At 37.9% G+C, this 26,046-nt stretch overlaps 1 protein-coding gene across 2 annotated transcripts in view; it reads left to right on the top strand.

Annotated features, from left to right (window-relative positions):
- The first annotated feature begins 1,414 nt into the window (after positions 1–1,414).
- Positions 1,415–26,046, top strand: part of efr3a (EFR3 homolog A) — a 46,290-nt gene continuing 21,658 nt past the window's right edge. The window contains exons 1-8 of one of the 2 annotated variants that reach the window (XM_081374252.1): positions 1,415–1,834; positions 2,020–2,128; positions 16,375–16,451; positions 18,077–18,204; positions 19,192–19,342; positions 20,416–20,537; positions 21,209–21,358; positions 23,025–23,129. In XM_081374252.1, coding sequence (XP_081230378.1) covers positions 2,119–2,128; positions 16,375–16,451; positions 18,077–18,204; positions 19,192–19,342; positions 20,416–20,537; positions 21,209–21,358; positions 23,025–23,129 — 743 coding nt within the window. In that variant the 5' untranslated portion in view covers positions 1,415–1,834; positions 2,020–2,118. The remainder of the gene's footprint in view (positions 1,835–2,019; positions 2,129–16,374; positions 16,452–18,076; positions 18,205–19,191; positions 19,343–20,415; positions 20,538–21,208; positions 21,359–23,024; positions 23,130–26,046) is intronic. The other variant, XM_081374251.1, reaches the window with a different exon arrangement.

Below are 26,046 nucleotides of genomic sequence, written 5' to 3'. Positions count from 1 at the left end.
TTTGGCTGTTTGACTGGATGGTTTCAGCTTATCCTAAAATAATCCGGTTATACATGGCAGGTCTGACAGAGGCAGACATTACTGAGCTTTGTATTATTATTTATTATGACCACTGTAAATGATTGGATTCTGTCGTAATGAAACGGCAGGCTTTTGTAACAACAAATATATCAACAACTAGTTGCAACAAACCCCTTAAATCCATCAGTAATACTCTTAAATTATTACAAAGGGTTTTCCAATATGAAGTTGTTATTTTTTTCTGGGTACATGTGCTCTGAAGTTTTAACTGGTCAGGCCACAGGTTTTTATATTAAAGAAACCGTTCACCCAATAATTAAAATTGTCATTATTTACTTACACCTCATGTTATTTCAAACCTATATTATGCATTTGTTCTTCTGTGGAACACAAAAGGAGAAATTATGAAGACTTGAATTATGTATGCATGTTGTACTCTTTTCAATTCAGTTACAATGAATCAACCCAAAGCTTTCAAGCTAAATTTAAAAGTTATTCAGTTATAATCTTTCCCTATAGCGGACCATTAACTGCTGGCTGCAACTGAAGCGTTAAGTTGAACTTGAGAACCTGATCAGTCAGATTTGTGAACAAATCAGTGAAAGTAGTTTTATGAACCTGATTGAAAAGCATTGAAAAGATCTGACTCAAAAGAATGATTGGTTAACGAATCTTCTGTCATGAACTCACATAAACAGACCAAAGAAGCTCAAGTACTTATGTAAAGATCTTTTGTGAATAATGATTTAAATTTCAATCTATTTCTTATCCTCAGAGGAATTGGAATATTAGCAAAAATAGGTCACAAGGTATACTAGCAGAACACTGGAAACATTTAGAAAAAAAGGAGAAATAAACTTTAAAAATTAAGAATTAAGTAAATAAATAATTAAAAAATACAAATAATTTAAATGAATAAATAAATAACTTGATTAAAATAAAGAAATATATAATACATTCAACAGTACAGTACTATCGTGACAAGAATAAAACATAATAATGTAACATAAAAAATGTATGTAACATGTCCAAATAATATTTAACACATATTTATAATATTAATTATAAATTCATCTTTATACATGAATAGTATATATATATATATATATATATATATATATATATATATATATATATATATATATATATATATATATATATATATATATATATAATTATAAATTCATCTCCATACATGAATAGTAGGCTATATATATATATACATTGGGGGAAGATGGGGGAAGAAAAAAACGTAGTAATAGCCTTCAAAAATTCTCTGGTAAAGAGCCATAGAACATACAAAGTCATTATTCATTAATGAGTAAATGATATTAGCAATTTCATTTTTGGTTGAGCAATTCCTTTAAGAAATTGAAAGTGATATTCTGCTCACATGCCATGCAAGAGGTAATATATCTTTTAATGAGAGACACACGCGCACACACACACACACCCACACACACATCGGAGCAGTCCATTGACCTAAATCAAACGCAACTGAGATTGTCCTGTTTATTAATTTTAGAAGCTGGATGAGGGAGCAGATAAAATTCACACAACCGTCCAGAGACTTGTTTTTATAATTAAATTAAATTAAATAAACAAGTTTTCTATTTTACCCACCTGTTCCACTTTGTGAATCCCTGCAGCGTGGGTTGTTTTGTTTTTTCAACCTCGACGCGTGCACTGCGCGCGCTCTCATAGCTCCTCTCCGCTCTCAACTGTCACTTCCGTGTTGGCGTGTCCCGACCCGACGTCACGCGGAATGTAAAGCAGGAAACGCGGATGTGTTGCGCTTAATCTGCATCTACAGGTATTCACACACAACTCCCTTTCTTTACTTCTTTAATTCTTGACAACACAGACACGGTTCCGCCATGTTTGATAATGTGTGCTCGTAGCCGTCAGTTTAAGGTTGGTATATTGTTGAGGGGTTCTGATCGGATTCGTTTAATCCGTATATCTGTGCTTGTGTGTGTTTGTATGTGTGTGATCCAGCCGTGCTCCTATGCATATGTCGAAGCCAACCCCCCTTCCAAGCTGATCTGATCCAGACGCAGTGCTTCGGACGCGGGTTGGACGGAACCGACTGGAGGAATGCCTGCCGGTAAGAAGCCGAACCCTCGCCGGTCACAGCCTCGACCCTCTGTCCTCTGTCATTGACTTCAGACGGTTTATGCTGCAAATGTTCTGCTGCAGTGTGTATGTGAGAGTCAGTCAGTGTCATTACAGGGGTTCTGCTGATCTCAGCTCTTCCCTGCTACTTCTGTATTAACAGAAAAATTACTATGGTATTACCATGGTTTTGGTTCTCTTACCAAGGCACATGAATATGTTAATCATTCAGTGCCATGGTTTTCCCAGAATTCCCACGGTCATTGGCATTACAGTTTATTTTACCCATGATCCCGTGCAGGACAGTGACTCACGTCGGACTCCGTTGAGGTGTTGGATGTGATTTAGTGTCAGCACAAAATTCCTACTCAGCAGGGTCCAAGACGGACATCTTACATAATGTATTTGGACGTCTGTGATTGTAGTGTTTCTGAAAAGCTAATGAGAGTCTCCTACAGCCAGGAGACATTGTTGTGCTTCATTCTTCAGTGTTATTTTAGTATCATTGAAGACCCTATTATAGTTTTTATAAAAGTTGTCAGGAAACAGAAGTTATAATATTCCTTTCTTACCCTATTGTGACGTATTTTGAGTGAAGCGGCTTCTCGAATGAGAAAAGAATGTTGGGCGGGACTTGATTTTGTCCATTGGGAATTGATCGGATGGTTATGGTTTGCTATTGCTGTGATGTCATGTGAGTGACAGGCCGTCCCACCCTCACGCCAGTAAACATGTCATCAGAAAAGTGAAGGGAAGTTATTTTTAGTTAAGTTATGATTAAAGAGGACACATATTTTTAAAAAGTAATGATGTGCATGAATAAATCATTTATAATACACACTAGTGAAACAGTGTTTAAACAGTAATGATGTGCAATGTGCATCAATAATTTATAATAAACACTAGTGAAACATAGTGTTTAACATAAACACAACAATATTCCATTAAAAAAAATAAGAATGTTCAAGTCCCCGTGAACAGGAAGTTGCAGCCGACTTAACTTCAGTGTTGTGGCTAGGGTTGCAAAGGGGCCGAACATTTCCGGTAAATTTCCGGAAACTTTCCAAAGATTTTCAAAAATCCTGGAAAGTTTCTGTAAACTTTGCAACCCATTGTGCTCCTGATGTTGGTGTAAATTAACTTGCAAAATTGCTATGGTATTATTTAGTTTATGGTTGTATATTGGCATGGGTTTTTTTTATCATTGTTTAATTTGCCATACTGTATGTGTTTGTGAGACTTTGATGTTGTTTAATTTGCTGTTTCCAACAGTTTTGTGTTTTGTTTGGCAAATGTTGTTGTTGCCATTTATGAGATTTTTTTTGTTTACAATATTTGTTTTTGCTGTGTCAAATGCACAAATGATGAAAACATTATGTGTACAGTTTAAATAGCTACGTTCACATGTGATGTGACCAGGCAAGTTCAATTCTATAATCAGTTGGCAAGTTGCTACAACACCAACTTCTTTCTGTATTTTCATATACATACATCAATGTTTAACGTCACAGCCACTCCTATGTGTAAATAAATAACATAAAGTAGTCCTTCCCACTGTTAGCTGTGTAAATATATCTGACGTTTTGTAACCAGTATAAGCTAAATCTAACGTATGATTATTTGAGACAATACAGCCATTGCACACAGTAAGTTGCCATACTGTTGTGTTTCAATGTTTTGGTGTTGTTTACTTTATTGACTGCTTTTTGTTTGGTGTTTGTGTTTAGTTTAGCATAGTGTATAGTTTTGTGTGCCATTTAGATTGCCATTGGTCGACGATTTCGTGTGAATGAGTTTGCAAGACGTATTTTTGGCTTCGATTTGCATGTTTGATTGGGGTTGCCGTTGTTGGTTTTAACATTTGGCTAACATGTTATGATAAGGTTTTATTTGTTAACATTAGTTACCAAAATTTGTTAACTAAGTAACAGTGAACAATATTTCTACACCATTTTAAGTCTTTAATAGCCTGGGAAAACCCAGACGGACTTCTGGCAAATTAAAATTTGCTATGCAAGTCAGTCTGGCCAAGAGCCCATTCAAGCCCATTTCCAATCTTTCCAAATCTTGGCACCAATCACAAACGTTGAGGCGGGCTTTACACGATGACGATCGCTGTGATTGGTTTTAGGTCTGTCCAATTGCGCCTAGAGGCATTTGAGCGACGTCCGTTGGTGACGCCCCTTTTGAAATGTGATGTGAATGAAGCTTCCCCAGACCCACTCTCAGTTACGACTGGTGTAAACCAGGCTAAGTCTTTAATGATACATTTTTAAGATAAAAATTTTAATAGGTAATCATGCACTGTGAACTAACATGAACATTTGTATTAGTTTGTTCATAGTTAATGTTATTTAATACATTAACTAATGTTAACAAATAAGGCCTTAGTACAGTGTTACCAACATTTGTGATTTTGTTTTGTTGTTATTTTGCAAGATTCCTTTGGTATTGTTTAGTTGGAAATGGTTGTGTTGGTTCATTTTGGCTGTTTTTAGGCATTGTTTAATTAGCCATTATTTTATCTGGTGGTTATGACATTGTAGTCTGCAACATTTAATTTAGCGTAAAATATAGTTTTATGTACCATTTAGTTTGCCATTTGTGATATAGTTAAGTGTTGCATTGTTTCTTCAGATTGCATAATGTGTAGTTTGACGCAGTAGACCAGACACCCCTAAGGGTTATTGCTGCTGACGCTCTGCACAGAGAAGTACCACACACACACACACACACACACACACACACACACGCACAATCTGAGAGTAGGGTGACCTCTCCACTGAAGTACAAACAACTCCCACACCCCTCAGAGGGAGTATGATAACCTCTCTTCTCTGACACACACACACACACACACACACACACACACACACACACACACACACACACACACACACACACACACACACACACACACACACACACACACACACACACACACACACACACACACACAGTCTATTTCTGGGCAGTCAGGACCCTGTAAGACGAGCCCTTTATCCTTGACATGGGATGAGAGAGGAAAATGGAGAGAAAAGAGATTCTGTAAATGTTCTATGAGGCTGCTTTCACACAGGCTAGGGGTGGATGATATGACCAAACATTTTGATACATTGAAATTTAATAATTCTTGTGACCAATTTTAATATCACAAAAAAAACTAATACTTCTCACAACAAAAACTCAAGCTTACTGAAGACAAGTAAACAGTCAGTGATAAAATCAGAACAAAAAAAACTAATTACAAGCAATAGGACAACAAACTACAATAGAACAAAGAAATAGACTTACCTGAAAAACGTCAAGCACTAGAAATAAAAAATACTAGCCTACATAAATTGTATAAAGTAATCAAATGTATAAAAAAACTGCATAACTTCACAGTGTAAATTAAATGTTCATTTATTCTTATTAAAGTGACACAAAATTGATTCAGTCAAGAGTTGAGAGATTTTCTCTTTTTTGTTATTTGATTAACATTAATGACACAGATGACGCCCGGTTTATTAGGCTGCTTTCACTTTAAGACCGAATGCACTATACTGATTCACATGCAATTTCTTTCTCAACTGTTTACGTTCACTTAAAGGTCCCATGACATGAAATTTTCACTTTCTGAGGTTTTTTAACATTAAAGGGATAGTTCAGGATTTTAGACATGAATCTCTATAGCTTCCCCATAAGCAGTGTGGTGCATTGACCATGACTTACCCCCGACAGCGTCCTGTGAGCCGAGCTCCGGTCCAGTTTTGGTCAAGATGAAATTAGTCCGGCAAGTTTGCTGGGGTCACGGCAATAAAGCTTTTTTCTTCTCAAATCAATATGTGTTCAAAAGAGTGATATATTTGCGTCTCTAAAACGTTGTCTATGGAGAGGTCAGACCTCGTAATGGCTTGGCACTATTTTCTCCCCTGTCATATCACTGCGCGCTGCCGCTACCTACAGCCAGCTGGGAGCCGTGCAGGCGCACACCACTTTTTCAGTTGTTCGGCAGTGTTTACAGCAGTGTTTACGTGCTCAGAACAGCTACACGAACGAGCTAACATAGCTACTCACCAAGAGCGATCAGTTTGTACAAGCTTTGTAGAAAATGGTGCGGAATTGTGACTATCCGGACTGTACAAACAAAGATGTGGCGCTTTCTCCTCACACATTTCAAAGATTTCCTGTGGCAGATGTTGCTCTGAGGCGACTTTGGCTCATTGCTCTGGGCTTCAATGTGAACTCCAAACTGGCGAAGATAAAGAAGCTATCCTTTTGATATCCCAAAAGATATCATTTTGGCTGTGTGTCGAAGTCAATGTTGTCATCGTCGCTGCTGTAGTCAGACATGTTATCGTTCTCTTTACGAGCTGTAAACAAAGTGACACGTGCGCGGCTCCCAGCTGGCTGTAGGTAGCGGCAGCGTGCAGTGATATGACGGGGGAGAAAATAGTGCCAAGCCATTACGAGGTCTGACCTCTCCATGGACAGCGGTTTTGTGACGCAAATATATCACTCTTTTGAACACATATTGATTTGAGAAGAAAAAAGCTTTATTGCCGTGACCCCAGCAAACTTGCCGGACTAATTTCATCTTGACCAAAACTGGACCGGAGCTCGGCTCACAGGACGCTGTCGGGGGTAAGTCATGGTCAATGCACCACACTGCTTATGGGGAAGCTATAGAGATTCATGTCTAAAATCCTGAACTATCCCTTTAATATGAGTTCCCCTAGCCTGTATATGGTCCCCAAGTTTCTAGAAATTTCAATCGGTGTAAATCGAGCTTTTGCTATCTTTCTCTGCCTTTGAGAAAATGGAGGCTCATTCGCGCTGATCTTGAATCTCCTCCTTATGACGTCATAAGGAGGAAATGTTACCTCCCCTGTCTCTGCTTTGCCCGCCCAGAGAATATTTTCCACCCATGAGAAAATGCGCTAGGAAGCAGGAACGCGCGCGCGATTTTAGTTTGTCCACGAGAGATATCATGGCATTTGAGCGAGCGAAGCATAACAATTGCTCAATAATTGGATGTCCAAATGAACACCGAAGGGTCAATACAGAGCTGGGCTTGCTGAACGTCTGAAACTAAAGTCTGGATCACTCTCTTTGGCTCAGCTACACACCTCGGACAAGTAAGTCAACTAATGATATATGTGTGTTGCTTTACTGTTTATGGTTACCTAGATTGTTACACGTAGAATGTGGCTGCAACATTAGCTATGCAGCTATGCAGTTTATGTGTGTGAATACACACACTGTAACGCGAGTGTTGTACACTTTGTTATTTGGATAACCGTTTTCCTGTTGGTTATACGGCGCACGCGATATCCGCATTTCAAGATCGCAGAGCTTGATGTAATTGTAATAAGATAAATACAGACGTTACGGATCTCTCATGAAAAGGCAACAGTAGGTTCGCGTTAGCTACATGATAATAACTGTAAACCATCCGAATAAAGTACCGTATCCAGACATAATATTTTAAACTAACCATTCGGAAACGTCCTGCTGGAGCCGCTGAGTTGCAACTTCTTCATCCGTTGCTTCTCCATCCGGATCAGATTCTGGGTCAAACTGAAATGCTTGAAAGACTGCGTGTCTTCGTGCCATTAATATATCCAACGTAAACATGCACGCCACGGTACCGTTGCGCAAGATGGTCAAGGCCACACCCACCCTCCACCTTGCGCCGCCTTTCTCCTCCTCATTAGCATTTAAAGCTACAGACACCGAAACGGCCCGTCTGAAGGAAGCTCATTCTGGGACTGGCTTGTAGTGGCTATAATTCTGCACCGAGGCTGAATTTTTGGAAAGAGATTTCAGATACAGTACTAGGGACCACTAAGGCCTATATTAAAGCCTACAAAAAGTAGCATGTCATGGGACCTTTAAGACATAAATGACTGTGTTTACGAGGATACTGGCAAAGATGGCAATTTTGACACATAAGTGTGTGCATTTAACTGTTGAATCCCAAATAGGTGACAAAAAGAACTCAGTGCAGTACTCGCAGCTCTGAGCAGTGGCAGCCAACAGAACTGCAGCGTGTGCTTATAATAAAATGAACAATATCGTGTGGATGTTCGCTGGTGTGGACATTATAGTTATTGTCATTCTTGGTGTGAACGAGACTTTACTCAGGCGCAGTTTTTGGAATCTGGAGCGCATTAACAAACTTTTGTCAACTACACTGTTCATCGCTAAAATAAAGGAGAATTATTATTATTTTATTTTTTTCAACTTGAGTTTGCACACCCTTAACAGTTCCTGTTGGCAGCAAAGTGCCGGCAAAACCGGGACAATGACCAGTCTCTCTCTCTCTCTCTCTCTCTCTCTCTCTCTTTGAGATGATAATGTGCCCATTCGCAAAGCAAAGTTTGATCTTCCGTTGGCCGTTTTGAGTGCGTGAGAGAGTTTGATGTGTGCGTTTGATCTGTCCTGTGTTTTGTATGGGTGTTTCTCGCTTTCCTTTCAGCAGTGTCTCATTCATATGCGCAGTGGACGACGTGCTAGTGAAGATTCTGTGTGAGGGAAAACATCAAGGGAAAGCGGCGGCGTGTGTGTTTTGTGTCGGTCAAGTGTGCGCGTGCATGGTGGCGTTATTCGGACAGATGCTTGTGTCGACACTGCAGTGAAATATTCAGTGTGCCAAAACATCAGCATCATCAGAATTAAATACAGCTTACCCCTCTGTCCTCATGCAGATGCTCGTGTGTGTGCGTGTTTATGTGAGCGTGTTATAGAAGATGGTTAGACTTACTGCACTGTACAGCACCTAGTGAGAGAAAGATAGTAAGACAGAAAGAGAGCCTTTGTCTCCCAGTTCCTGTGAGCAGACAGAGACACAGACATGGACTCAGAGAACGCTGATGCTGGTAGGTCCGATCGGCGTGTTTGTGTGCTTGTTTTTTTTGTCTGTGTGCCCTTGATTGCTTCCTTTCAGATCATTTGAAAGCATGTATGATCTATATAAATATTGAAATATACAGCTAAACAGTTTGTTGAGAATGTCTTAAATGGCACAGTTTTTTTTAGGGGGGAAAGCCTTGTTTAGAATTAACAATCGACAAGGCCGATATTTGGCCACTTTGAAGTCATTGGCTGATAACAGCCTTCTTGGCCTATTCACAGAGGTGGTAGTTCCCCTATGTACAAAAAATGTCCATCTGAATGTGTATGATTGTAGCGGTGATGATATTTGGTAACGAGAGTTTTACCTTTTGCAAAAATGTGTCATTGAAGGAGCGCTAATTAAAGGTAGGGTAGGCAATTTTTTATTTTTTTTATAAACACTTTTTGTTATCCACCTTATTCCTGACGACCTTACTGCGGTTTGAATTATGGGTGGCACTTCCGGTTTGGGGAACTTCCATTCAAAAAGGCTGAAACGAATCATTTCAAATCATAAGGTTGCCCTACAAATAAAGCTGATCCGTCAGTTTAACTGGATGAGCTGTCAATTTTCCTTCGTGATTTATTTTCAGACATCATGAAAATAACGTTATACTTGGTATTTTAACGTGACATGTTATAATAAGAATATCTGTGGCAAGAGCTCTTTTCAATCGCTGCTTTCTTTTCCTCGTGAGTATTTTATTTTTTCCCTTTGCAATCCACTGTAAAAGTATGAAAAAAGACAACATATACTGCACATTTGTGGTCTGTTCTCCCGAATTTAATTTACGATCTAATCCATTAATAATTCACTGGAATGCATGAAGAATCTCTCGTTATTCTCCTCAAATCCTCATGTCTCTTTCCAGGTTTGTTTTCACAGGTAAATGCAATTTATAATCTGTCAAAATGACAGAAATCACTTTGAAATAGTATCACGTAATGCTGAAGTTAATGAACATTTTTGATTAAGGCAACACAAGTTACTTAATACAGATATATTACTACATATTACGCGCTTTTGGGGTTATTTGGTCTGTTGAAAGTACCTTGTTGATGCTTTTACACTTTTAAATTTCCTTTTAATGTTTGATGGTTGAAGGGTGAGTAGATTAATGTCATCTCAATGTGACACTTTTGTAACGTATTACGTTCATAGAGCGAGCGTTTCACTGATTGTTTACAGCTTAACGGAAGTTACACCCATAATTCGCGAAAAACGTCATGGGGCGTAGGAATAAAGTGGATATTGGTTGAAACACTCTTCACATCCTGATACCAGGCTCTCTGAAATTGTCTACTCTACCTTTAAACTTCACTGTTTCGGTCAAATAAATTCAGGGTTGTAAAACTATTTTCAGCCGAAACTTAAAATTCTCTCTTTTTTTCAGTGTTTGTGGTATTATTAATAATAATATAATAATATAACATGATCAAAAAGCAGATGTTTTATCCCATCTACAGTATTTAGATTTAATTACTGGGATAGTTCTTCCAAAAATGAAAATTCTGTCAGTATTTTTCTACTCATCCTCTCTACTACTACTACTACTACTACTACTACTACTACTACTACTACTACTACTACTACTACTACTACTACTACTACTACTAGCATTAATTTAGCATTTTTTTTTTTTTTTTTTTTGTGGTAGCTTACTTATAACTCGCACATGCGAAGTTGATTATTGCAGCTAATTAATAATTAACACACGGTAATTCCTTGTTTGCATAGAATACACCGGTATGATCATCTAAGGCTCCAGATGATCATACCTGTGAATTCAATCAGTTTTTCTATTTCAATCCGCCATGGGAAGTCAAATTTGACTTGTGTATATTCACATCTCCACATTTTCTTCTATAGAAAATGCTTATTTCCTACTCTTAACAGATGCTGCTTTCATTTCATCGGGTTTTTATGATGATAAAATTAATGATTTACAGAAAGTCAGGTTTTTCCAAATATCCTTCATCATCAAAACAGAACACATTTTACACATACCTTGGTCTGAAGGTCCAGACTTTAAAGCTTTTGATTCTACCTTGTACTTGCCCTTATAAAAATGTACCATAGTTCTTGTAATTGTGGCATTTGTTAAAGCATAAATAAAGGTTAGACCATTGATGGCTCCTCATTATTATGCTTATAGGCCAATGTATATCTTTTTTTTTTATAAAAAACAATCTACATCTTTCTATGATAAATAGTTGCCTAGAAACTACTGTAAATGAACTACAACATGTTACTACAATAAAATGTGATAAATTATTGTAAGGGTGGTAATGAGTAGTTTAAAAAGCCTTGTACTTTATGTTGGTGGTTGTCTCTCTTTCTCATCAGTCTTTTTTTATTTTTGATCAGATTTATTTTTTGGATGAACAATACAGCAGACTGTTTACGTTCATATTTCGGCATTTTTTGACCATTGAAATGTATCCAAGTTATTTGTCTCCTACCCTTCAACATTAATCTTTAAATATCAGCTTCAACAATTGAAAAAAAAAAACATTGGTCGAACACTAATTAGAACCATGAAAAACATGGGGGAAAAGAGAAAAAAGGTGTAATTAGTTTGAAACAGCATATTTTCATACTGCCTAAGTTAATGTCATTCTTCATGTTGTTTACATAACCAATACACAGTATGGCACGCATGATTTTGTTTGTAGTAAACTAAATTGTCGCTGCCTGCAGTGTTTCCAGATGTCAGTCATATTTTTAAAAGTTTAGAGACAGTTGCATTGTGTTATGGGAAATAGTAACTGGGCTAATGATCTCATAAGTGCACTGCAAATGTGCAGACTATGCATGTACAGCATGTAAATGGTTGAATTTCTCTCAAATCAGAAACCAGTCAGATTAGAGCAAGAAATAAGAGGTTTTCCGTTTCTCGCTCTCTCCTGTCTTCCTTTTTTTTTCTCTCCATATTGACTAGCTCGTGCATATTTTGTTATCTACCCTCCACTCCATCGACCCATGCCGGTAAATTTAGTACAGTGTGTGTATCGGCGAGTTTGGGAGAGTGTATTTGTATAGACACTACCTGTACTCTGTCGGATGGTAAAGGATTATGGGATTTTACATCATAGTCTTCAGATTGAAATTAGAACAGAAAGCTGGGTATACACACTAAAGCAAACACACACACACATCTGTGGTCAAAATCTCAAGTGGAACCTTCTAAGGTTCACTGTGTGTTTCAAAAGAACAGTACGACAATTGTAATCTTAGATAGACGAGGTTTTACATTGGCTGTGTCTGAAACCAAACACATCTGCCTAATCTGTGATGTTTTTTATGAAGTTTCCTCGTTCGAAAATTGACTTCCAAAGATAGAATAAATTCAAGTGAGCTTTACTCGAGTAAATATTTAGAACTGCAATGCTTATTTTATGTCATGTGCACACAAAGGTCTTAAAGTTCTGCCTTCATTATTATACATCATGGTCTCTCTTTTAAGATAGATGGTAATTCTGTTATGGCAGCTTTCTCTCGGGCTCTGCTCTCGCTCTTCAAACTCTTAAGCTATTTCAGGTCCTCATAAGGTTAAGAGGATTTTCTCTGCAGGCGCTGAATCAATCTCTTCATTTCCCCAGACGATCTTGTTTTGGCAGTAATGGGGATTCAACAGGCACCGGTTGGAAGCAGGATTTGCACCCAGCCCTGGGGTGGCACGCACAGGGTGAGCGCCCCCTGGTGGCAGTGGCTGCTATGAAATGGACCTTTCTTTCTGCTAATGTAGATGGAGAAAACAAAAACTCAATTATTTTGTTTTCAGAATGAACTTGGCATTAGTATTATTTATTTATATTGTCTCTTACTTTGTATTTGATAGTTTTAGCCTGGGCTTGCTAACTTTTTTTGGCTTGTTTAAACCTTAAAAATGTGAAATCAAAATTGACCTCCATTTGGAATTGCTGTCCAGAATTGTCACTTGACCTTATTAGGCCCTTATGTTCTGCTGATCATGTTCATGTGCCATTTATGCCTTTCCTACTTAAATATATGGTTCTCTATGATGTGTTGAACATGGCTCATAATCTAGCCAGCTGACATGAGATTTTGTAGAAATTGTGAATGTCTTTTGATATTTCGTTTGGAAAGGGGTTGAGTATTATATTATAGTATTGAATATTATTAATTTATAGCTGTCATAGAGGGACATTATAGTCATAATTTAAATAGTGCATATATATCATAGGTTAGTTGCCACAGCTCGTAATAAAACGAGAATCAACATTGGCTTGGCTTTTTGGATATGTAGCACTGTGCTGCAATTTATTTTCAAGGAAGTACCGTGCCTATTAAAGGGTTAGTTCACCCAAAAATGAAAATTCTGTCAGTAATTACTCACCCTCATGTTGTTCCAACCCAGTAAGACTTTCGTTCATCTTCGGAACACAAATTAAGATATTTTTGATGAAATCTGAAAGCTCCTTCATAGGCTACAAGGTAATTGCATTTGCCAGCCCAGAAAAGTTAGTAAAGACATTGTTAAAATAGTCAGAGTGACTACAGTTCCACAACCTTAAGTTTATCAAGTGACGAGAATACTTTTTGTGTGCAAAAAAAGAAAAATAATGACTTTTCAACAAACTCTCCTCTCTTCTCTGCCACTCTCTTACACTATTCACTTTGTTGGGCTATTCACAAAGTACAGCTCTTCCGTGTTTTACTGCAGAACGCTGGTTCACTATTGGCTGAGCATGATCACATGACTATATGCATGCGTTATGGTGCTTGCCCGAATCGTGTAGCAGACTGGCATGGAGGAGAATAGATTGTTGAATTAAGTTTTTTTTTTTTTTTTTTTTTTTTTTTTTTTTTCGCACAAAAAGTATTCTCATTGCTTCATAACATTAAGGTTGAACCACTGGAGTTACATGGACTATTTTAACGATGTCTTTACTGCCTTTCTGGGGCTTGACTGTGGTAATTACGTTGCAGTCTGTGGATGGTTCTGACAGCTCTCGGATTTCATCAAAAATATCTTAATTCGTAAACCGAAGATGAACGAAGCTCTTACGGGTTTGGAACGACATGAGGGTGAGTAATTAATGACAGAATTTTCATTTTTGGGTGAACTAACCCTTTAATATGTGTAGCTACAGTAACGTCTTCAGCTAGTCAGCTTGAGATCTTTTCCATCTAAACTGTTTATATCTTTGCCAAAGCACAACCAAAACAATGTTCTTCCTTAAAATGCATGCAGTTTTGTTTTTTAATCGCTAGAGGGCCAAAAGTTATAGGGTGCTTCAATCAGCTCTCTACCTTCCTATAGGTGATGAGTCAGTATATATGAACTCTCGGCACTGTAAGGACCCTGGCTCACAACACATTGGGACACTGATTACTCTATTTCCTGCGTAACAACATAACAACATCTTCGTTGTACAACATCACTACTGGTATTTATGAACAACAGCAGAACTGATATCTTTCTGACATTCTTTTTTCAATGTTATTTAAAGTGATAAATACTCTGCTTGTTACATATACATGCAACATTTCAGCCGTAAATAAATGATAAATGTTAGTTAGATTGTTAATTTCCTGTCTAGCGTTGTATGTTTATGCTGAAATATAATTGGCTCAATGTTGGCTCAAAGTGATTTATGTTTCGTACTTCAGAACTTCCGTTAAGGGAACATAGTGAGCACCGATGCGCACTGGTAAGATTTTGCGATTGAGACAGCCCTTAAAATGGCCGACTCCCTGATCAGTGCCCTGACTATGGAACTAGGGAGCTATATGAGACGTACCCATAGATGCACCCCACTTTTTCCAATCAACTCCAGTCTCACCTTTCATTATTCACTGCTGAATATTCTTTTTTTTTTTTTTTTTTTAATGCATGACATCTTTTTAAAAAAAAAATATTATTATTTATTAAGCGTCCTGTTTGTTAAAGCGCACAGTAAATGTCACCTCACAGACAGACTACAGTAGACTTCCTGTAATCTGTAATTGGCTAGCTCTGCTGTCAGTCCCAGTAGAGGGCGAGTCCTCGTGCAGGTATTCCGTTCAGGTGTGTGTGAGTCTCAGACCAGGGTTGTGGCAGGAGCCAGAAAGGTCACTGTTTGGACCAGTTTTGAGGTTTGGGGGGTCTAAAGGAGTCATCAAAGGACAGAGGTCATGATGAGGAGGTACAGACAGGTGCCGCTCTCGGAAGCTGACGGAACATTCCGATTTAGACACACCTGGGAGAGGAGATCTATCCTCAGCAGACTTGGTATCTATGTGTGTGTTTGTTTGTGTGAGATCCTGATGATTAATACAAGGGTGTTGCACACGCTTTGGTAATAAGAATGTTGATGCATTTGTCACTTTGCAGTAGAGCTCACAAGCCCGCTCTCTTTCGCTTTCCCTTTCCCCCCCCCTCGCAGCATCTCTCGCTTTTTCCGTCTTTCAGAAGTTGGATCAGGTGTTTGAGCCGATAATGGCGGCTCCTTTTCCACATCTCACTTTACAATCCCTGCACACACACACACTTGCTCACACAAACACGTTCTGTTGGCATATACACATGCATGCACATGCAATCCAGATTTATTATCCATGTTGAACTGGATGAATGAGCAATTTCAGCTCTAGCTGGTGAAGGACTGTCAGAGCAGCTTGTGTGTGTTGAATATGAGAAGTGTGTGTGTGTTTGTGTGTACTAGTTGCTCTGCTGCTCTCAGATTTCTTCTCTGACTTTTTTTAATAATTCATTAGCGTTTCAAACTGTGTGGCATCGCACACACACACACCCTGCTGTTTGCATTGTGCCTTTCACCAGTGCGCATACACATTTCTTCCTGACAGCTCACTTTAATATCATGCGTATATAGATTCCAAAGTTATTATTGGCTCGAGTGGGTGACGTCTGAATGTATGGTGTAGGACTGCTTATGTTGTATGTCTGTCCTAGCTCATTAGGGCCATTCTTACGTTCAGAAACTGCCAGACACAGCGCAGCGGGATGGTACTGAAAGCTAGTATCACAAGGCACGATTTTAAAAGCTGAACTTCTTTACCTTGACAAACTATCTAAACGTGGTGCTATGGCAGGAGACGCATAAAAAAATTTGCTAGGTGCAATCATGCAGCACAACATAGACATCAGTCTAGCGCATATTAAAATAGAAAAACATTTAGAAAACAGTGCAGATGGATGCAAGAATGCCACTTTGAATCTATTTCTTTCAATGCACACCAGTTACCAGTCACAGTTGAACTCACTAGAATCATTTGTGTTTCTGCAGTTTGAACAGAAAACATACAAAGTTGATTTTAAAAATTCAATATTGTGTTTCTATTGTATGTGTAACACTTACACTTTTATTATCTTTTTTCTTTTTTTTTAACAGGTGTGTGTGGATGTTGTGGTCCTTTGCGACCACGCTACAAGCGACTAGTGGACAATATATTCCCAGAGGACCCCAAGGTAACATATCACTGGAATAGATGGAAATTCAATTCTGGGATATTGGAATAAATTGAATATACCAGGTTGCCAGCTTGTCTGCTAGGCCTCCATTTTAAGTGCATTACTGTACACATAGGCTATTTTTAGTTTGTTAGACATCCTGATTCTGAAACTCCTGAATTTGTTACATTTTCTTAAACACAATTTTTGTAAGATTTATAATATAAAAATTATAACATATTGCTTGCAATATACAAATGTGCCATATATATGTTTCTTACAAAAAAAACATCGCTTCGCTTCAGTAGACCTTTATTAACCCTTACTGATTACTTATTATGATGGATGGATGCATTTTTGTTTTTTTTTTTGGGGGGGGGGGGGGGGTTCAAAATCTCTCCCCCCATTCACTATTCACTTTATAAAGCTTGGAAGAGCCAGGATATTTTTAAATATATCTTCGATTGTGTTCGTCTAAAAGAAGAAAGTCATATACACCTAGGGTGGCTTGAGGGTGATTAAATCATGAGATTATTTTCATTTTTGGGTGAACTATCCCTTTTAAAGCATATTAGAAACACCACATAGACATACTGTATATACAACATTTAAAATCTTGATTTTCACCACAGGGGGTCTTAAAGGAGACACAGTAGAATTCAGCAGTCAACAAGTCTTGCTCATTTACATAATAAACTCAGGTTTTTGACAGAGACTTTAAATAAAATCTTTAAATACCATAGTTATATCAGAGTTCATGCACTGTGCTTCAGATGCATTCAGGTTCAAGTGCTGTGATCAAAATATATTCTCATTGGCTCTTCCTGTCCTCAGAGACCCGGTAAAGTAAATGCCAAGGCATAATAAGAAAGAAGCTGCTTGGACTATCAATCTAAATTTAAAGCGCAGTTGACTGGCAGCTGTTGCTTGTTATTCATATTGTTGGAGAGAAATGTTATGGCACTGTTATTATGAAAATGTATTAATGCTTTAATTTTGACCTTTGACCTTCTCAACAGTTTGATATACAACAACATACACACTGGCAAGCTTTTTAACCTTGCTGTTATATTCATCATTTACATTCAGCTCTGTTGATTAGAATGACACACACACACACACACACACACACACACACACACACACACACACACACACACACACACACACACACACACACACACACAATTGTTTTCTCTGAAGCTAAGTGTGAGTAATTTTCTCATGAGAGGGTGTGACTGTTTCCACTGACACACACACACACACAGACAGATTCCCCACAGTCATGATATGTACCGTATGTTAAAATCGCGTTAAGTTAATTAGCACTTTGAGAGCTTCAGGAGTTTATTTCTCAAAATGGATTTTGGGTAAAAGTGAGTTTCTGTTTCTGACGCCTTTTGTTAGATTGTAAACACTTTTTCCAAAAATTATTCACTTCAAATATTCTACACAGTCAGTTTACTTAGACATCGCTAGGCACCACCTATATAGGGTGTGTTTCCTAAAAGCATTGTTAGCTAACTATGGTCGCAAGTTCCATTGTTACCAACGTACAGTAGTTCAACGATTCGATTCGGTGTGTGTGTTTTAATAAAAAAATGTTTTAACAAATGTTCATTGTTCTTTGTGTTGTTCCTCAGGATGGACTGGTGAAATCTGATATGGAGAAGCTGACGTTTTATGCGGTGTCGGCACCAGAGAAGCTGGACCGCATCGGAGCATACCTGGCTGAACGTCTTAGCAGAGATGTGGTACGACATCGCTATGGGTAAGACACACACAAATACACACACAGTTATTTCCCACACCGCTTTTGTGGAGTAATATATATAACGTACCTTACTCTCACGACCAGATGCATTCTCAGGTACCGAAATTTTGCACCAATTGATTTAATGCTTGGTAGTACCGACGTAATTCGGTCAGTGCCCTCAAAAGAAGCAAGTTCGGTACCCTACCTAAAAGGCAGTCCTACAACTAAAATCATTCCCAGTTCCTTTAGTGCGAATATGCCAAAAAGTGGTAACTTCCACCAATAGTTATAGGAACTATGAAAACGTTTATGTTTGGCATGCTTCTGTCGCAAGCGAAAATGAAGATGACAATAGACCATAGACATATATTGGCTTACATAGTTCATGTTTGTTGGTTGGATTCCAGGCAACTTCTTTTTAGTTTCTGGAGGTTGTTGGCATGGTCTTGAGCCTTTCCCTCCATTCAGCTCGGTTTTGTGCTGACTGGGTCCAGCAGCGCAAAACCGAGCTGAAAGTGGGTACTTCTTCCACCAACAGTTATGGGAACCATTAAAATGTTCCTCCTATTGGTTTTGTTAAGAACCTTTAACATCCATGGAAACTTTCCACTGCATAAAAGGTTGTTAATAGTGGGAAAAGGTTCTTTAGCAAAAAAAAAAAAATATATATATATATATATATATATATTTTAAGAACTATTCATTGAAAGGTTCTTTGGGGAACCCAAAAGAACTTTGGCGGCACTGCGAAAACCCCCTTTTGAAACCTTTCTTTTTAAGAGTGTATATGCTTTGAATATCACATCAAAGATGCTCAGACTATCATTCTTAAAATTGTATTGTTTATTTTATTTCTTACAATTGTATTATTTATACTATTTTTGTTCTTACACTTTTAATTTTTGCTTATATTTGGAGCTTGGAAAGTGTTCATTTTGGACCCTTTTTCTTCTTCTCTCTCTTTCACTCTCTCTCTCTCTGTGTGTGTGTGTGCACGCACAGGTACGTTGTGATTGCGATGGAGGCGTTGGATCAGTTGTTGATGGCCTGTCATTCCCAGAGTATCAAGCCATTTGTGGAGAGCTTCTTACACATGGTAGCCAAACTGCTGGAATCCAGAGAACCAGATTTACAAGTGCTGGGCACCAACTCAGTAAGTTTGTGTGTGTGACTGAAGGAGCCTGAGTGATGCAGTCCCAGATCTCTGCAGGAGACGTGAAAGATTCAGGTGCAAGATGAGAAATGGCTTTGACTGTTATTCTGCCATTTGTTATGGTGCTTTTTTTCTTTTTTCTCTCTTTTTCAGTCTCTTGCTTTCCCTCTCGCTCTCTCTGCTCATTCAATTTTCTGCTGAATTATTCCTCATCTGGGTTTCTCATATCTGCTCACAGAGGATCTGAAGCATTTCATTGCAAAGATTCTACTGCATTGGATTGTTTGTGTGTTTTGAACATTGCATCATCTGTTGAAGCCTGAAACTACATTTCTCAGTAACATGAGATATTATTTAATGTCCTCGCAAAAGCAGGTCATTCAGAAGGAATTCACGGTATTGACTGTATGAGTGCATTAACATATGACGACTCGCATCATTTATATAGGAAATTTGGAAAACAGAACCCAGTCAATACAGAGGTTGTTTAATACTGATAGTCAAGGAATGGGTGGGAAATGTTCATTTATTGCTGCTTTAGTGAACTTCTTTGAAATAAAATGCCATTGCTCGGTTTAACAGACAAGGCTTAAGCTAGTCCCAGACCAAAAGGCATGTTTGAGCTGTTTTTAACTGAAAGCAACTTGCAATGACGTATCTTAAAATGTCTGTGCCATTGTTTTGTCTCAAGATGCACACCAGTAATGTTTTTTCTAAGGCACGTTTATAAAAGCTACTTAAATGTCCTAATTGGACTAAGGCCTAATCCTGGCTTAATGTAAGCCTTGTCTATGAAACCAGCACTACAAATGTCAAATATGGACCCCCGGTTTATTTCAAACAGACAATAATTCACACATATGCACATGAACACACGTTAGTTCATCTAACGAGATGTCACACTTGTCTGGCTGATAGCAGTAACTTCCTCCGCACATCATGGAAAGGGAATATCGCCATCACACCTTTGTTTGGGGGTGTTTTTGATTTTGTCATTGTGTGAGAGCGCAAAAGATTGGGTGTGGTTGTGTGTGTTTCTGACAAATTCTGAGTGTATGTCTGATTCCTTGTAGTTTGTGAAGTTCGCGAACATCGAGGAGGATACACCCTCTTACCATCGTAGATACGACTTTTTCGTCTCGCAGTTCAGTGCCATGTGTCATTCCACACATGAGGACCCCGAAACTCGCAGCAGGTGTGTGCATTTGTGTCCGTCTATGGTTGTTTTATGTTGGGCTGTCAATAAATGAAATAATTTAAAGAAAAGAAAAGAAAAAAATATAATTTGACTCTATAATAATAAATTATAATAAAATATAATATACATAATATGCAGAACTGTCATCAAAGAATCCTTTAAACATTGAAAATAATTAGAATTGTTTCTTTGAGCAGCAAATCAGCATATATATATATATATATATATATATATATATATATATATATATAAAAGATGTGATGTAGTTAATTTGATGTTAATCTGGTTAATTTCTTTTCTTTTCTCTTTTTTTTTTTTGGCTAGTAGAAGTTCTGAATGGCCAGTAACTTAAAAATTTTGTAGCCAAATTGGCCGGTTTGAGTGGAAAAGTTAATTTCAAACCCTATATATCTACTATTTTTAATATTATTATAATATTTAAAAAAAGAAAAACAGTAGATATGTAACAATTTTCAACCACAAGCCCAAAATAGCCCGTAGGTGACTTCTGAAGATGGTATTGAGAAAAGGTCTAGCATAATTTGTTTCCAGATGCCAATTGCTTTTTGATATTGTGTTAACTAATGCAGTCAGATTCAAAAGTTGACTTTGGCAGTCGTGATCTAATGAGTGCGTTATTTACTGTGTTTAACGTGTTCCTGCTGTAGGATCCGTGTAGCAGGCATTAAGGGTCTTCAGGGTGTCGTCAGAAAGACTGTGAATGATGAACTCCAGGCAATTATTTGGGAACCTCAACACATGGATAAACTCATCCCCTCCATGCTGTTCAACATGCAAGATAATGACGACTCTGAGAGGTTGGTACACACACACACACACACACACACACACACACACACACACACGTTTGGTTTCCATGTTTTATGGCGACTTTCCATAGACAATAATTTTTATACTCTACAAACTGTATATTCTATCCCCTATCACTACCCCTAAACACAAACCTCACAGAAAACTTTCTGCATTTTTACATTTTCAGAAAACATAATTTAATGTGATTTAAAAGCCGTTTTACTGGGGACCAAAAAATTTCCCCACAAGGTCAAAGATTTCTGGTATACCTGAAACACGCACACACACACACACACACACACACACACACACACTCGAGCAGGGGAAATCATTTAATTTTTAACACTCAATATTTTTCATACACAAATTGCTTTTCAATTTGTGCTTGATGTTTTTTGTTCTGTACCACACACTGAAAAACACCTTCATAACACCACCAAACACAGAGAGGCAGGGAGGAAGAGAGATTTTCTTGATAAGAGATCTTTGGAGGTCCACATGTAGAGGGCAATCAAGGATATCTGATTCCTTTAAAGATGTGTGTGTGGTTGTTTGAGAATAAATGTGAGTTTGTCTCAGATAATGGCTCCTTTGTGCACAGAATATTTAAGTTTAATTGCCTGTTTGTGTTTATGCGTACGGAGACATCAATCGTTCCCCTCTACCCTATAATCAGGAGCTGAAATCCGATCTAGTGTATCGATCGGTGATAAAGGTTGCAAACACAAAACAGGGCTGTGTTTGATTGACGTGTGTAAGCTGGGCTGGAATGACACCTGACCTGTTGATGTCACAGAGGACTCTTCTCATCTGAAAGCTTATCTCTCAGAATAAATTAAAACCGCCTTAGAAATGTTTCATTTAATTCATTATTTACTGAAATTACTTTCTAAATTGTAAAAAGTGTTCAGAATTTTCATAATCTGCTATACTATTCATACTACTTTTGCAGTAGTGCATAATTGCATAATTTCTGTGTGCATAGAATAACCAGACCTACTACATTAGTTTGTAGGGCTGCACAATTTGGCCTAAAATTTTGTGACATTATGACTATAAAATAATAATAATGATAATAATACCTTTTACTAATGTAATATTTCACTGCAAAATGAAGAAAAGGTATTTCAGGAAAATAATATGATAATTTTATTTTGCAGCACAACACAGTTTAAAACATTGCATGCTATTTTACAAACTACTGACAAAAATAGCAGGAAATATACAGTATACTGTGAAGTAAACAGTATAATAGCCACTGTTTGCTGTTGCAGTGCTTTAATATACGGCACTCTGATTAGGTTGAATATGTGACTATTATTGGCTCCAGAAAACACATAGACACAACTGATGTGTGTGTGCCTGCAGAGTTGTGTGGTTATTTCAGCTTTTCAAGGTCGTCAGATTCTGTTAATTGCTTTCCATGGGCTGTCGGTGAGCTGAAGGGACAAAGAATGCGTGCGTGTGTGTGTGTGTGTGTGTGTGTGTGTGTGTGTGTGTGTATATGTGTGTGAGAGAGAGAGAGGTGGCTGGGTTTTTTTCCTCACAGGTCTTTAATGCATCATTTAATACACTTGTGTATTTGACATCAGAATGCAGAGCGTAAAACCACACGCTGTAAATGACCGAGTTTATTACATGTGCTCTTATATGTATGCGTCTCTTTTTCAGGGCTGGAGAGGAAAACCCGGCTTCATTGGCGGAGAGTTGCTTTCGAGAGTTGCTGGGTCGAGCTGCTTACGGCAACATGAACAATGCAGTGCGCCCTGTACTGGTGTAAGTACCATTGCAATGGCTACACTGTGCTGTAGGTACCATTATCCAGTGCTATTTTTTTGAATAGTCTCTCTGGCAGCAGTGGTTCACTCACTTTTCACTCATTACAGTTAAATGAATAACTCAAGCCTTGACTTTAAGTTGAGGCTGTTGTTTTATTACTGGGCTTGTTGCTATGGTAACATCGCATTATTATACCATGACTATACAATTTGCCCTAATTTTTTAAAATGCTCATCTAGACTAGGAGCTATTTTGACATTGCTAGTGTAGTTGAAAGATCATTTTAACTTTCTTTTTTGTTGCTATGGGAATCCAATGTATCATGGGATTCACTTTAAAGGAGAACTCGGCAACTCTAGCGAACTCTAGTCACTTCTTCGCTGATTTTCCCTTTTGTTGTCGCATGTTTTCCCCACGAGCTCCCCTTACAGCTGTGGGGGGGCGTATATTTCACAACACGGTCGTAAAAAACTCACTCGCGGCGGCCTCCTCCCCCTCTCTACAGCTGCTCATGTGCGTTTGTTTTGATCGGAGCAAGCCAACTTGTATCGTGTGGAGCTATGTCTACCGAGGTGGGTAATCTGGTAATACATCATACATGCGTGTGTGTTTATGTTGAATTGCCGTAAAGCGATTCGTGTTTCGTGCTCGTTCTCGTTCTCGTTCTCGCTTCTCACGAGACTTCCAATTTCTATTTTGCCGGGACGGTAGTCCCCAAGTTGCAAGGTTGGTTTTCCGCCTGGGAACGCTGGGGGGAGCGGGGAAAGTCACCAATATCACCAGAACAGGTTGTTTAACCATCCAAATGATTTCTAGACAGTTTTATTAAGTTAAAAAAGTTACCAAGTTCTCCTTTAATAGACTTTGATTTCGTTTAGATTTTAGTGCTGCACCAAAAATTTGACATGTGAACTGATTATTTCATTACTACTTACTGAACTTATTATTACTTACTAAAATGTGTCATGTATCATGTAATTAATCGATCAGTGTTTCAACCATGGAAAGACTTCAATAAAACAGCTTGTCACATAAAAATATATTTACTTCATGAAAGCCATCAGTGTTCATATCTGGTTGGTAAGCTAAAAACAAACTTTTAATATACATATTTATATAAGCACAATATTACATATTCAGTATAGTTTTACTTACTGTTGTCATGATTTAATGTATGTTTGGATACATCTGTCATGAAAACGTTGAAACCTGAATAAGTTTTTATTACAGCCATCATTTAAATGTCTATATTTCAATGACAAATTGAAGTAGAAACATAATTACGTCATTAAAAAGCTGATGTAAATTGCACATAAGGCAGTTTTTATATGTTTATATACAGCTCTTTGAGTGTTGCATATTAAATAAATGTAATAAACTTTATTTTTTTGTTTCGGTTTTCAGCCTAATGAAAACTAATTCTGGTTTTGGTGTTTCAGTAAAAAAAAAAAAAATTCAGTCACTAGTAAAATTAGTTTTATGCTTATATTTGTGCTTTGGAAACATATTTAGGATCACGTCATCTCCTCCACAATGGTGTCACGCATTGAACGTCAATGCTTTTACATGCCCTAACAAGGTTTTATTGAAGTTCTGATAGCTGAATATTAAATTCCATTATCAATGCTTTGAATTTTTTTTTTTCTAAAATCATGCATTGATGCATTAGTCACCCAATACATGAAAGCTTTTATGCTTCACATTAATTCCCAAAATATTGGCATTGTACCATTTTAAATCTGTGATAGTCCCTTTAATACACACAAGGTCACAGGCTAAAATATGTGTGGCCGTTTCAGCTTTTCAAGCATGTCAGTTTCCATTAATCGTTTTTCAGGGTTGACCGTGGGCAGTGATCGCAAGTGAAAATTGAAAGCGTACAATAAAATGATAACATTTTCAAAATGATCAGATGTTTTATGAGCCAAGCGAACCCTAGTCTCAAATATGCAGCGCATACCCGTATGCAAAGTGTGCCAGAGCACTTTGAGACACACAGAGACACGCAGATGTTTTCAGACAAGCACGCGGCGCGGCGTTAGCCTGCGAGCTCAGGTGTCCAGACGCTGATGCTGCTGTCAGCTGCTCGTCTGCTTCCTCTCACCCTGTGGGCATGATGGGATTCATTCATTCCAGTCTCAACACAAACACCATGCAGAAAATGCAAGCAGCGCCCAGGTGCCTCTGTTTTGTGTTAAAGGAACTGTTGTGATTTGAATCCAGCTGTTCTAAGCTTGATTTAGGTGTTAAATGGGTTACAGATGCAAATATGTGTCTCTGTTTGCACACCGACTCTGCAGCCTAGGGACTTTCCTGTCATATCAACACTTGATATTGCCCTTCAGGCTTTCCCTGATTTCACATCCACAAAATTAGTGTAACATTTTAAGTATTTTATAATTTCATTGAGACTGTTGAATCAGCAATGCGACACAGCATCAACAATGGCATTATTAAAAAAAATTATTAAATGAAACAAAACAACTAAATTAATTATGAACAAAATAAAAAAAAAGATTCAATTTGATTTCTATTCACGAGCTTGTGATTCGATTCTGATTTCAAATCAATTCGTTTCGATCTTGATTCATACATTTTCTCAAGGAAAAGAAAATTACTAATGCTATAAACTATAGAGCTGGTAAGTCCCTTCCGTAAAACCCCACTGGACCTCTAGATTGAAAAATCGTCAATGCAAGTGAATGTGAGAAAATAATTATTTTCTGGTCCCGTTTGAATTTTGCCATGAATGTGAACATATGTTGTCTGTGAATTTTTTTATATAATTTTTCGTGTGAAGAATGCTACAATTTAGCAGGTAGAAGTTTGATACGGTTAGACTTTGTGTGAGAGCACTTCGTGGACTACAACTCTTCACTCTTGGACTACAATGGTGACATTTGGGTACAAAACA

The sequence above is a fragment of the Scardinius erythrophthalmus genome (genome assembly GCF_964197995.2).
Source record: "Scardinius erythrophthalmus genome assembly, chromosome: 9".
Classification (NCBI taxonomy): Eukaryota; Metazoa; Chordata; class Actinopteri; order Cypriniformes; family Leuciscidae; genus Scardinius; species Scardinius erythrophthalmus.
Note: the sequence above shows the minus strand (reverse complement) of the source record. Positions and strands in the feature narration are given on the sequence as shown.